The sequence below is a fragment of the Lissotriton vulgaris genome, chromosome 3_1 (genome assembly GCF_964263255.1).
Source record: "Lissotriton vulgaris chromosome 3_1, aLisVul1.2, whole genome shotgun sequence".
In the NCBI taxonomy this organism is placed as follows: Eukaryota; Metazoa; Chordata; class Amphibia; order Caudata; family Salamandridae; genus Lissotriton; species Lissotriton vulgaris.
In genome coordinates, this window is record NC_141689.1 from 669,282,394 (window position 1) to 669,296,000 (window position 13,607).

The 13,607-nt window shown below is 44.9% G+C and overlaps 1 protein-coding gene across 5 annotated transcripts in view; it reads left to right on the forward strand.

The window, feature by feature from the left end:
• Positions 1-13,607, forward strand: part of PAM (peptidylglycine alpha-amidating monooxygenase) — a 1,271,905-nt gene that overhangs the window by 722,853 nt on the left and 535,445 nt on the right. For all 5 annotated transcript variants that reach the window (XM_086960973.1, XM_086960975.1, XM_086960971.1 and 2 more), the window contains one exon: positions 7,450-7,535. In XM_086960973.1, coding sequence (XP_086817099.1) covers positions 7,450-7,535 — 86 coding nt within the window. The remainder of the gene's footprint in view (positions 1-7,449; positions 7,536-13,607) is intronic.

The window sequence follows — 13,607 nt, forward strand, 5'->3', positions numbered from 1 at the left end:
CATTAACTGTGGTGACTGGTAAGGCCTTCCCTGCCTACATGAGTGGAATCTCTCTCAGATTTATATTGGTTAGACGCTCCTTCCGCCAATGCAAGTAGATGCCAACGAGTAGTGGATTAGAGCCCTGGTAGGGGTCCCATCTACTCATCCTTTCTTTTTCCCACTATTCAGTACTCTACTGTTCTCCTGTGGAGCCGCCTCTCCGCCCTACTGGGCTGCTGTTTCTCTCTTATGTTTTCTGAATTAATCATTTCACCAGTGTTTTCAGGCCTTCCAATCCCAGGGCCTACCTTTCTGCACCTGCCAAACATTTCTAGGCCCATCTCTAAGACAGTGGGTGGGAATTGTTTGAGGGGTTCACTCTCCTAGTGCTCAGCTTCAGCCACCCATGTGGACTTTCCGATTCCATGCGTAGATCCACTGCCAAGATCCCGCCGACCGCTTTTTCTCTGCTTTTTCTGTGATATAGCCCTCTGTCATCTTTGGCATCTCACAGTTACTTCCCATGGCTGTCTCAGTTGACTGCGTTCCAGCTTCTCTCAACTGTTATCACAGTATCAACGGGTTGCATTGTCAGACTACACCTTCTGGGTCTCTAAATTCCCCAGGGCTTGCGTTGGGGTTTGATGAGGATGTCCATCAGTTCCACTGTGGCCAGGCAGCAGCCCCAGGACTGAATGTCCGCCATGTTGTGTGACTGGTCACGCAACCCCCCTATATAATTAATTAATACAATAAAATAGATGTGTAGTTAAATGCACAACAGGACAGGGAGAATAGAATGATAGGGAAAATATTTTAAATGAAATGGTCAACAGTTGTGTAAGTTTGGAGTGATGATAAGGATTCATTTTACAGACCGTACAGGGGCGGTACAGGAACCTGCAAAGATCCGAGGGAGTGATGTATTCATCATTTCCTCATCTATGAATGCTCGTAGGAAATAGTACTGCAAGATTGTCTAAAGTTTTTAATAGGATGTTGCTTAATGTTCGTGAATAGCTAGCTACTTTTGTTTCATGTTTTAAAAATTGAATAATAAATATTTTTTTAAAAGCTGAAACATTTTAGGTGTTTGGAAATGTTGCTATTTTGCAACGACCATAAATACATAGATCCATACATACATAAAAGCACAGCATGCTTCTTAGGGCACAAAATAGATATATGCCCTAGGTGGCACTTCAATTAGAGGGATACCTGGTAACATCTTTGTTTCAGTTTAACTTCAAGAACACTAAGGTAGGTGCGCATCCGAGATGGCCGCGTGAGCATAGGGCTCCCGGGACCCTCGCCGCCTTCTGCATCTATCCTGAATGAAATCCTGATTACAAAGACGGGTTATTGGAGATGAAACTCAGCTGATAGACTAGCTGCTTTTAAAAATTGATTCGGACTTCGGGAACCGCCACTACGACATCCTGAACTTTTGAGGCCTACCCCATGGCGATGCCTGGGGCTTGAGTCGTTGAGACGCCCAGGCAGTAGTTGAACAACAACGGCCGCGGGGCTCTGCTCATTGCCTTGGAGTTAACTTTCGGTTTCGCTTTTGGGTCTTTGGCCTTATCTTATCTTAAGATCGATCTGGTTGCCCGAGGTCTAGCCGAACTCTGTGAATCCACTGTGTGCCAACGGTTGCAAGTGTTTGTGTGCTGAGTTGCCGGTGCCTGATTTTGAAGACTCCGGTGGGTTTGACCGCGAATGGCCATTTTCACCCGGTCTCACAGGCCCCTCGGGGGCACATTGCCCAACATGGCGGGCAAGCCCGACAACGAGAAGCGAAAAACCAAGACGCCTCTAAGGGGGGAATCATCCAAACGAATGTCATGGATCGATATACCCATCCCAAGGGGTCCCCCGGTGGTACGAATAAGACCCTGGAAGAGGCAAGGGAAGACCCGGCTGCGTTGATCGATTTGACCCTACAGGATGTCATGGGCGCCATTGCTAGTATTAAGACTTCCATTGGCTAGTAATATGAGGCTCTCGCCCTTAAGCTCGACACCGTGGCCACTGACGTCAATTTGATTAGAACGGACTCATCAAAGACTAATGAGAAGGTAAAATCCTTAGATCTGAAGACTTCCAGCCTCACGACCGATGTGTCCGACTTACAGACGGAGGTCGGAAATCTAGGATCCTCCAATGATCTCATGGCTCGTCGACTTGAGGATTTTGAAAATAGGGCCAGACGCAATAATGTGCGTATTATTGGGGTCCCTGAAAAATCGGAAACTCCCGCTGCAGATCTCCTTGTTGAGGATCTCATCCTAAATTACCTCGCCCCCAAAGGCCTAAGTAAACTCTTTGCTGTGGAGCGTGCGCACCGAGTGCCGGGTGGGAAGCCGAAGTCGGTTGCCCCTCCGAGGCCGATTATCGCCAGAGTTTTCAAGACAGAGACGCTATCCTGCAGGCATCGCAAGTGGGCGGCCCAGTGAAGTTTCAAAACACAACGGTGAGCTTCTACCCAGATTTTACCCAGTTCGTTCAGAGGCAGAGGATGGAGTTTCAGGGAGTGAAGCGACGGTTGAGAGACATGGGCTTGAAATACGCCATGCTATTTCCAACCAGGCTCCGTGTCGAATACGAGGACCGGACGTTTTTCTTTGATCGTCCCGAGGGAGTGAGTGACTGGCTGGACACATTACCAATGCGGAGCGATCGAACGGAACACTCGGGTGGAGCGGAGGGTGGCATGCCGGAGCAAGAATGACAATATGGTTCCTGATTTACGAACAATTAACATAACACACAGCTTGGTTTGACGTCTTTCATACTTATGTGATTTACGGTGGCACACCCGAGGGTGGCGGGGGGAGTGGGACTCTTTCCTCCTCTGGGTTTCTTTTTGTAGACTAGTTTAATGTTAGGTCGACAGGCACACTGCAAGTTGGGGTGGCTTTTGAGTCTAACGCAGGGGTGCAGGGTGGGGGGTATTGTAGCGGGCCCATGTTGGGGGGTGGAGGGGGGAGTTTGGGTATGTTTTATTTTCTCTCAAGGCAACGTATTGTTTTATTTTTGGATCTGGGTACTGTGTTCGCTATTGGGTGGATTTTGCATTCATTTCCGGGATGGGGGGTAGTGGGTTGAAACTACTTTGTTGGAATGTCAATGGGTTGGGGGATAGGATAAAGCGGGGAGTAGTGTTGCAACTGCTGAGACGCCTCTCCCCTGACGTTGTGTTGTTGCAGGAAACGCACTTGATTGGAAACTCTTGTCACGCTATGAATCGGCGAGGATATCGTCTCACTGCACACTCTGGGTTCACTATTGGTTCTAGGGGCGCAGGCATCCTAGTCAAGAACTCTCTCCCCTTGGAAATAGACAACATGATCCTTGATGACAGGGGGCGTTACGCTGCTCTCCCAGGGAGGTAGGAGGGGAGGACTGTCTCGCTGATTTCTGTATATGTCCCGCCTGGTCTACAGACCTCGACTTTTTCTGATCTTTTGCGTGTGGCACTGGGACTTCCGGATGGTATCCTGGCTATAGGCAGAGATTTCAATTTGGTTGTCTCCGGTAGTGTAGATCGCTACCCTCCCAGAGACCTCACTAGGTCACAGTCTTAGTTAAGTGGGTTTTTGGAGACACTGGGTTTGGTAGATTGTTGGAGGTTGATGCATCCGGGACAGGTACAATACACCTTCCACTCTGGTGCCCATGGCAGTCTCTCTAGACTTGATTATGTTTTGATGCCGGCGGCACAGGCCTCCTCTGTCAGGGAAATTAGGCATCTGGCTCGGGGTATATTAGATCACTCTCCACTGTGGCTCCAGATCGGCACTAGTATGGGTGCCGAGGGACGAGTTGCCCCGATCAATCCCTGGTATCTTCACAACCCCAAAACTCGTGCTGAGTTGATTAAGTCCTTGGATCAGTACTTTGCTGAGAACGAGTGATCTGTGTCACTGTGGGAGGTATTTAAGACAGTCATCCGAGGACAGGCATTATTGTTAATCGCTGGAGCCAAGAAAAGTAAAAATGACGAGGTGGTCCGTTTAGAGACTGAAATAACTATACTAGAAAGGGATTTGGAACTAGATGTGACTTGTGACAAGCTTCATGCCCTTAGCCTCAAACGACTTGATTATAGGGCCCTAGTCACGGATGCCACTAAAGTCATGAGTAGAGAGCAGCAGGGCAGACTGTATGATGTGGGAGATAAGGCAGGGAAGCTGATTGCTTGGCTGGATAAAAAGGAGAGGGCGAGTCGTGTGGTGCCTGTGAGTGAGAAACCTGATGGAGTGTGTGTGACTGACCCGACTGAGATTGTCGAGTGTTTCGGGGAACATTTCCGGAATATGTATTCCCCAGTCTCCAATAGACCGGAGGAAGACTCCCACCTGTTGCTGCGTGACATTGCATTGCCTCGCCTGTCGGATTCAGATAGGGACCTAATGGAAGCTGCAATCTCGGCTGATCAGGTGGCCCTCGCTTTTCGCTCTGTGCACTCGGGCAAGCAAGGCTATGAGTCCTAATGGTCTTCTCTACAAATTGCGCCCTGACAAAATGGCGCCGTATCTCCGTAATATGTTTCTAGAGTCGCGAGACATCGGCTCCCTTCCTCGTGATCAGCATCTTGCTACCATCGTTGTGATCCACAAGGAGGGGAAACCGCGGGATCGCTGTGCATCCTACAGGCCCATTTCACTCTTAAACGCCAAACCAAAGATTCTCGCTAAGTTGCTGGCAAACCGCTTGATAAAAGTAATTAGTGACTTGATTCACCCGGATCAGTCCGGTTTCATCCCACACCGCAATACAGCACTTAACCTGAGGTGCTTGCACGGCGTTCTCGGGAGGGCGGCGTCGCTGCGTGAGCCGGCCATTTTGGCTTCCTTGGACGCTACGATGGCCTTTGATACGGTGGAGTGGCCGTACCTCTGGGCCGCTCTTGCGAAATTTGGTTTCGGTCCTGGTTTCATCTGCTGGGTGAAACTTTTTTATGAGGAACCATTGGCGTAGATGGTAGTGAATGGTTGGAGTGTCTAAGCCTTTTGTTCCTGGGAGGGGTACGCGGCAGGGCTGTCCGCTGTCCCCACTTCTTTTTGCCCTTGCCCTGGAGCCTCTGGCTGCCTGGCTCCGATGGGAGCCTTCGATGAAGGGTATTCAGTGGACCCCGGAATTCGAGGATCGTATATCGCTTTATGCAGACGACATTTTGTTGTACCTCACGTCCCCTCGTAAGTCGTTGAATGTATTGTTTGATGTGCTCACCTCGTTTGGAAGGAACTCTGGCCTTGTGATCAATTGGACCAAGTCCTGTGTGTATGTGCTTTCGGGTGATACCCCCCCACTACCGCGCGGATGTCCCATCCAGGTGTCGCAGATGGGATTTAAGTACTTGGGGATTTTCATAACTTTAGATCCTGTGGCTTGTTGCGATCGTAATCTGCTCCCTCCTCTTCAGAGGTTAAAATCTGACGTGGCGGGTTGGCTCAGGCTACTGCTTTCACCACTTGGGCGCGCAGCTCTTTTTAAAATGATGTCCTTACCGCGATTTCTATACGCGCTCCTGTTGTTCCGGCGAGTTATTTTCGGGAGGTGGAGAGTCTGCAGAGAAAATTGATCTGGGATGGACGCTCGCGTATTGCCCTCGCCAAGCTCACACTTCCCTGGTATGACAGAGGTATAGCACTTCTGGATATCAGGCGATATTATTGGGCCTCACAGTTGGGAGCGATTAACCATGGAATGTATGGACCAGCCTCTAACCCTGCATTCGAGTAGGATAAGTACTTGTTACCGGGTGAGGACTATAACACGGCCCTTTATTCCAAAGCAGTGGGAAGGGAACTTTCAGGACCCACCAAGATAGCGGTACGAGTGTGGCATGATGCTAATGCGGCAACGGGATGGAGGGATGGACTGACCCGCGCGACTCCGCTTTACGCGTATAAGATAGACTGGGTTGCCTGTGGAAGACGAAAGGATTTGAAAAGTGGGATATGATTGGTATTAGTAGGGTGAGTGATCTGTGGGTCAAGGGTAAAGTCAAGACCTTCGTGGCACTGAAGGTAGAGTATGAGCTGAGTGATAGGGAATTCTTCCGATATGCACAGATTACCCACACATTGAGTTCGGTTTTTCCTGAGGGTACTTACATCCCCGAATCCTCCCCACTAGAAGATCGGGTGCTTGACGGATACGTGCCCGACGGCACTATTTCTTTGATATATAAGAAATTGATCAATAATCGAACGGATCTGTTGGTGCGGCTCAGGGAGGTTTGGACCAGCGATGGTTTAGAGTTGGATGACGAGGACTGGCAGTCGGCGCTATCCTCGCCTAAGGAGGTCGCAATTCCGGCCCGTCTCCGGCTCGTTCAACTTAAAATCCTGCACCGGATATATGTAACTGGCCCGCGCTTGATTCGTATGGGTTATTCAGTGGATGGGTTATGTAGGCGTGGTTGTGGACTGGTTGAAACCTCCCTTCATATAATTTGGGAGTGTCCGGAGGTGGTGGTGTTCTGGAATCGTGTACATGCTGTGATGGAAAGAGTCACAGGTGTAGCATTATTGCCCGAAGCCAGGCGTTGCCTGTTGAATGTATGGGAACAAATGACTATGATGTGGCATGGTATACAACGTTTACAACGCGAGCGTTACAACGAAGTACCATTACCACGCGGTTATAACAACGAAAGTTGTTACAATGAATTGCGCTGGGTGGCTCTCAAGGATAATAAATCATTTAATTTACTATCCCAACACCTTCCCTACTATCCACGGGGACTGGTGTTGGAATAGTAAATTATATTTTTTAAATTTGCGCACCCCCAACGCAAGTCGTTGTAACGACTTGCGTTGTTACAACCGCGTTGTAATGGTACGCGTTGTAAAAGTGTGCGTGGTAGTGACATACATCCATGTGGCACAGACGCAGTGGGCGACCCTTGGGAATATGATTGCTAAGAGAGATATCGCGCAGTTGTGGGGCTCCCAGCGTCCACCCACGGTTTTGGCATGGAAGGAGAACATAGACTGGTGTATGTTTAGGGAGAAGACGGTGTATGTGGCACGGGGTAGACCCAGGAAATGGAATAACATTTGGAGCCAGTGGAACTCCTACTGTCGGAATGTATGTACGCCTCCATTCGAGGAGACCCCAGAGTTCTCCCTTTCCCCCTGATCTGGCATTCCAAGTCTTGTGCAGCTTTTACGAATACTGATTTTGTCTCCTCACTGCCCCCCTCCTTGCAGCAATGATGTTTGTATTATACTGTACTGCAGTTACACTCCTTCTTGAACACGGATCCGAATGTATTGTCTTATTGCCTTGTATCTAAGTTCTTTTTCTTTAATAAAATAAAAATTATATAAAAAAAAGAACACTAAGGTAGCACATACAGAGCCTCTTATAGGTTAGTTAATATTCTATTTATGTTTCTTGAATGTTTGCTTAACATTAATTAATGTATTATGTCCTGCCTTTTCTTCTTTTCAGGGATTGCGATTTAGGAACATGTACAGACAAGTCCAATATTTTATATGCGTGGGCCAAAAACGCTCCTCCCACTAAGCTACCCGAAGGTTGGTTATTGTTTACTTTCTTGAAAGTGTCAGATTTCAGTGAATGTTGTTGTGTTGTGTTTGTTTTAATACATTGCAAACCTATGATACTCCATCTACCAGCGAACTTCGCTGGAACTCTGTATTCAGGCTGAAACAAAGTGTTTGTTCCAGATTTCCCTTAAATTTGAGGGGTGCGTATATTAATGGTTCTATTTTTAGCAGCTGATGTATTTGCAGCATGACTCCCAAAATTAGAACCTTGATTAGTTGGACGGTTTGAGAAAGAAAAAGAGCTATGTTCAAACTCCTAATTTAATTTCACAGAGCAGAGTGTTTATTAAAATATGAATATATCCACATTTATCTCTGAGAATACTGACCAAAAAAGGTTGCAGTTTATATGGGATTTTGGTTAGCAGGGAGTATACGAATCTGATTGGCTTTAGGCCCTTCTTATCCTTCCTCTTTTCACTTTAGCCATTTGTCTACCACAGAGAAATAAGATTTCCCTTATTAGATCCCAGAAATAGGACTAATAAGCCCAGACTAACACTTGTTAAGCATTATGGCAGCTTAGTACCAGTTTGTCTCCGCAATATCAGGTAGGGAGATAGTTAGATTGATTGTGGCTTTAGTGTCCCCATCAAGAAGGATCCAACTTGTTCTGGGCTAACATTAGAATTGATTATTGATGGAGGCAGCCGAGACAATTAGCAAAAATGTACCTCTCTGTGTCGAACAAGGACTGACATTTGTATTCGTTGCTTGTTGCCAAGTATCTGAAATGTGGCCTCCTTCTTAATATATTGACTTTGAAGCAAAATTTTGCAAGATTTCCTTTTTTTTGTCTTCCTAGCACCATATTTCTCTCATCTGTTCTAACTTGTACATAACCTCCAACCCTATCATTATAAAGAACCCTTCTCTGCCCCTCCAAGACCTTAATGTAGTAATGTCGGGGACACTTAATGCTTTAGTCACACTAAGAAAAGTCTAACTACATATTGCAGCCAACAGACATTGTTTTTCACGAGAGTTACTCACTATAAAATAGGGACTTCTTTGCACAGAAAGATATTGGAGAAACTCCAGCTTCCTTACCACCAACGTGCCTATATGTATTTGGCAACCACCTAGCATTCAGAATCGTAAGACATTTACTCTACACAGCAAGTTATTTAAGGTGTTCACAGAGAAAAATGTACCACAAGTATTGCACCCCATTTAACCTTCTGTGTTTTTAAAAATATATATATTTTAAAGAGTTTTATATAGCGCAAACTAGACCTGGGGATATCAGGTATCAGAGCGCTATACATGAGCACCTGTTTCGTTACAGATGGATATATTTATTTTTGTTAGGCACGGGGATATTAAGTGATTTACCCAGAATCACTGGATGTTGAGCGTCTTTGCAGAGACTCTAAACTGGTTCCCTAACTTCGAAGTCGACCTCTCTAGCCGTAAGGCTATGCGGGGAATGAGATTTTGATACCTTTTCTGATTACCTAGATACCTATCTCATTCATCCAATTTTGGATCGATTATTGACTGTCATTGAGTAAAAGGCAAACCCACATGAGTTAAATCAACCCCATAGACTGACGCAACTCTGAAGAACCACTTACGACTGATAAAGTTTAAAAAGTTTAATATAAAATCAAAGTTAGTTGCATATACAATCCTCTCAGGATAAGGTTCAACAAGTATACAGGAACTAAAAGGAACATAAATTCCCTAAAGAATCTAAGTCTACAAAAGAACACAATTAAAACCAATTCCAGAATCAACAAATTGAATATCATAGACACAAAGTGGATCCGTTGCGTCATCTATAAAAAGAATAAACAAGTTAAATCTGTCCCTACTCTATGCTAAGTGACATCCCTACTTTCGCAAGTTCCTTACCTAAAAAGGTGTCAGCAGTTTGACTTCCAAAGAAGTTCAAACTCTCTTAGCCTCTAATGGTAACCTATGTCGAGAAGCAGTACCCTATCTGCCTACCGATCCGCTCTCTAAGGGTCCTCGGCCTACTGCTCTCTTGCGCTCTGCTCTTTCTCTCTGATCTTCTGTTCTGCGCTTTGTCTTCAGGCCATCTGCTCTGAGCTAACTTCTCCCCGGGGTGCTGTCCCTAAATACACAATCTCAGTATGGGTGGAACGCCCCTTCGACGCCCACCACGTACACATTTCACGTGATCTCATTCTTGGGTTTTTCCATAGCTTCATCTCTTCGCGTCGTTCGTTAAGTTGACCTTGCTTCTTAGGCGCCATCTTCGTCATAGTGCTGGTAACCTCATGACATTCCAGTTGACACTTTCAGAGCAAAGTCTATCACCTCAACAGAGTTCTATTCATTACCGTTGTGATCATAACCTCGTTTGGTCCTGTGAACGGTCACTTCTAAACAAGACCCCAAATTCCAAGAGTCGCTTATCTCACTTAGGCCATAAACTCTGTCCACATTGTCACTTTAATTTAACGAGGCCTTTGACTCTTGTCTCGCACGTACAGATCAAAGCTATCCCCGATTCCTGTGAGCCCACTAAATTACATGCAGCGGACTACACTCTTGCGAACCCTTGGTCAGTTAGGTTAAAATCACACATGACCACACTATTCTAACATTCCTATAAACTCTTCTACACAGTATAACTTTTAACACACATATATATAATCGAATTTAGCAAATCATTGATTATACTAGAATTCATGTTACATAGAAATACAACATTATACTCTCGTTTCTTACACAGTGCTATATAGTCTGCACATTTCTTCGCTTTACATTTCGTCTTCTTTCTCCATTTAATAATTTCATACGTATATTCAGTTTAGCACGTTCTACTGTTCGTAAACATTTACACATGTCTATATTAGCCCAATTTATGCATATACGGCTTTTCTAATTCTAATGCATTCTAGAGTAAATACAAATACATTTCCTATTACTTAAGTTACATCGGCTAACTTTACACTACAAGTGCTATTTCACGTTTCAACTTCTAACTTTATGCGATATGCTTGTAAATATGGTACAGATATACTTTTCATTCAAATTGCGCTCTCTCAGTTCCCCCCTTTGATGACCTCTAGGGGTCATCACTAATTTCAATTTGAATGACACTTTACACAGAACTAGTTACAAGGCTCCCTCTTTTTATCGTTTCGAGAGCTCTTAAACTTTTATACTGTTGATCTTGTAAAGCAGCTAATCTCCTTTCTTGCTCTCTCATGGACCTTTGTAACTGGTTTGATCTATACCATTTGTACAGTTTCACTAAACCCAACAATATGATTATGCAAATCAATATTATTAAGATAGGTTTCAAGATATACCATACAACACTTTTACCAAGGTTGGCAATCCAACTTCCAACCTTTCCTACTCCATGACCTACTTTTTCCCAAACATTTACTTTCGTCAAGTCTTCGATTTCTTGGTGTATCTCTGTAATGTTCTGTATGACTTTCTCAAGTGGTTTTGAATTGTCTGGAATGTAAGTACAACATTCCTGGACGTTCAAAGCCTTGCAGACTCCGCCTTCTTTCGCTAGCAGAACATCTAAAGCAAGACGGTTCTGAAGAACCATTGCCCTAATCGACTGCATCTCTCCTTCTACTAGCATTAATGACCTTGCAGTACTAGCAGACAGTCTATCCACAACTGTAGCTAGTCTCCTGATCTTAACATCGTTAAGTATTAAACCTAACAGAGGAAACATAGCTCCAAATATGTCTCCAACTACTTCAGCATCTCCTACTTCCCTTTTCGCTCTTGTCGAAGCCTTTCCTTCTATGATCTCTAAATCCTTTGCATGATATATTTTGGGGAAGACAATTGCCAAATAACATGAACCATACCAATTGTCAGGCAGTTTTACATAGGCATTTCTTCCACATACAAAATATACATTAGGAATCGCTTGCATCCCTTTCATGAAATCTTTCGTATAATACTCTAACCTAAAAGCAAGTTCGCAATTTACTTCACCTACAAATACTCTCTCATAATATGTCTTGCTTCGAGTTAAACATAACTTCCCTTTCTGCGTTCTATCCAAAGCTATTGGACCATTGCTACCCTTCTTCTTGTGTGCTTTTTCTTCTTCGGTCCAATCTGTTTTCCACTGTCCTGACATTTTTAAAATCTTCTGCCTTCTGTACCGGTCATCTACTTGTCCAATGAATTTTTTCTCGATCTCTGACACTTTGCAAGTCAGATTATTTCTGCGTGCATATGAAGTATCTAATGTATCCCAAGGAAGAAAGAATTTTGCTAATCTATCTTCCTTCTTGTAATAGTCCCACTTATTCATTTGTTTATAATTCGGGACTTCAGGCAGTACCGAATCATAATTTGAAAAGTAGTACTCAAACCCTTCTCTACCATAAAATATACTGAGCAATAAACTACATGTTATCCCATACGTCAGTGGGAGATGATGATATCTGATGCCTTCATCTACAGAAACCGGCAATTGCATGCAAACATAACAATCCTTGGCCTCCATGGCATCAATATACTCGTACAATAACTTGGCATATGCGTTAGATCTAAAATTTCCCTGCGACTCGTCTACGTGTAACCTACGAGCTTCATTTGCCAGTAACGCCTTTTCACGGATAACATTGCTCTCCTCCTTCTTTCCAACAAGAGCAGGTTTCAAGGTCGTTACAGGCTTTACATCTGTTGTCTCCTTTTCACTTGCATGTCCTACTATGTATGATATGGTAACTACTGTAATAATGAGAAAAATTACTACTGCTATTAGTGTACCTATTATGCATTTTGCCTTTCGGTTTGGGTTGCCATTCTCCATGTTATCAACACAGCGTAACTCTTTCTTTTTCGAGGAAAAGTTTTCCTTTTCAGGTCTTTGTTCGCTGTATTTGCTTTCTCAGTCTGTGAAACACTCTTCATCAACAAAAGTCTCTTTTTCACAACAATGTCTTTTTACTTTCAGCGACAGACAACCCTAACCCTTCTCCGTCCTCTAAATGTAATCCCTAATTTTATTCTTCTTTCCACTCGGCGCTAGGTTATCTTCTTTTTTATAGCTCAAAAGTCTTTATGCATCTACAATGATTCTCGTACCTGCAGCTCTAATAACATATTCCAATAATTCTAAACGAATGACTTTTTCTTCTTGTGCTGGTATTTGATGACCAAAAGTCGGAAACTCTAATCGATTTAGCACTAGGTCTTTGATCCGACTTAAGTAAAGGGGAATGGGAAGTGTGAAAGTCAGTAACCCCTCAGTCTCGATTCCAGGCGTCAACATCCATATCTCCACTGCCACAATTGGATCGAGATTGATCACCTGCACTTCTCTCACTCTCCCAGATCTCTGTCCCCAAGATATCTGCTAGATAAGTCCACTCTGGGGTGGCGTACCTTCTGCAGGGCACACGTACCCTTCTTGATCTTCTCGGACTCTCAGAGCCTGAATCCGTAACTTCTTCGTCTGGATCTGTATCTTCAGAGATCAGGACAAGGGTTCTCTCTGGATTTGCTCTCAAGCTTGACCTTCTCCTTCCTTCCGGCCAACTAGCTTCTCCATTCCTTGTCCTTCTGCTCCTTGTTCTTGGACTCGTCTCTTGATCACTTACAGCTTGTTCGGTATCTGACTCGAGTTCCCAGCTACTTTCTTCTTCTGAGGCTACTTCGGTCTCACTGGTGTCCTGACCATCATCGGCCTGTTCCGACACAGGCTCAGCCTCTTCAATCACCTCTACAGCTTGGCTTTCCCCCTCTGTGGCTTCTCCGCTTTCCGCTGGATTTTCATCCGAGAGAGGGGCTGTTTCTTCCAGAGGTGCTGGAACTCTTCGGGTGTGTGAGTCGTGTATCCAGTTGGTCAAGCCTCCACACTTTACTGCAGTGTTCGTAACTAGTATGACTTGGAACGGTCCTCGCCAGCGCACGTCTAGACAGTTCTTCCTGACATGCTTCTTCACCAGGACCCAGTCCCCCGGACACAGGTCATGGCACAGGTCTTGTGCTGATGGAACCTCTGCAGCCTGGACCTGGAGGGACACAGAATGAATGGCATCAGATAGTCCCTTGCAGTAGTCCAAGATCAAGTCGTCT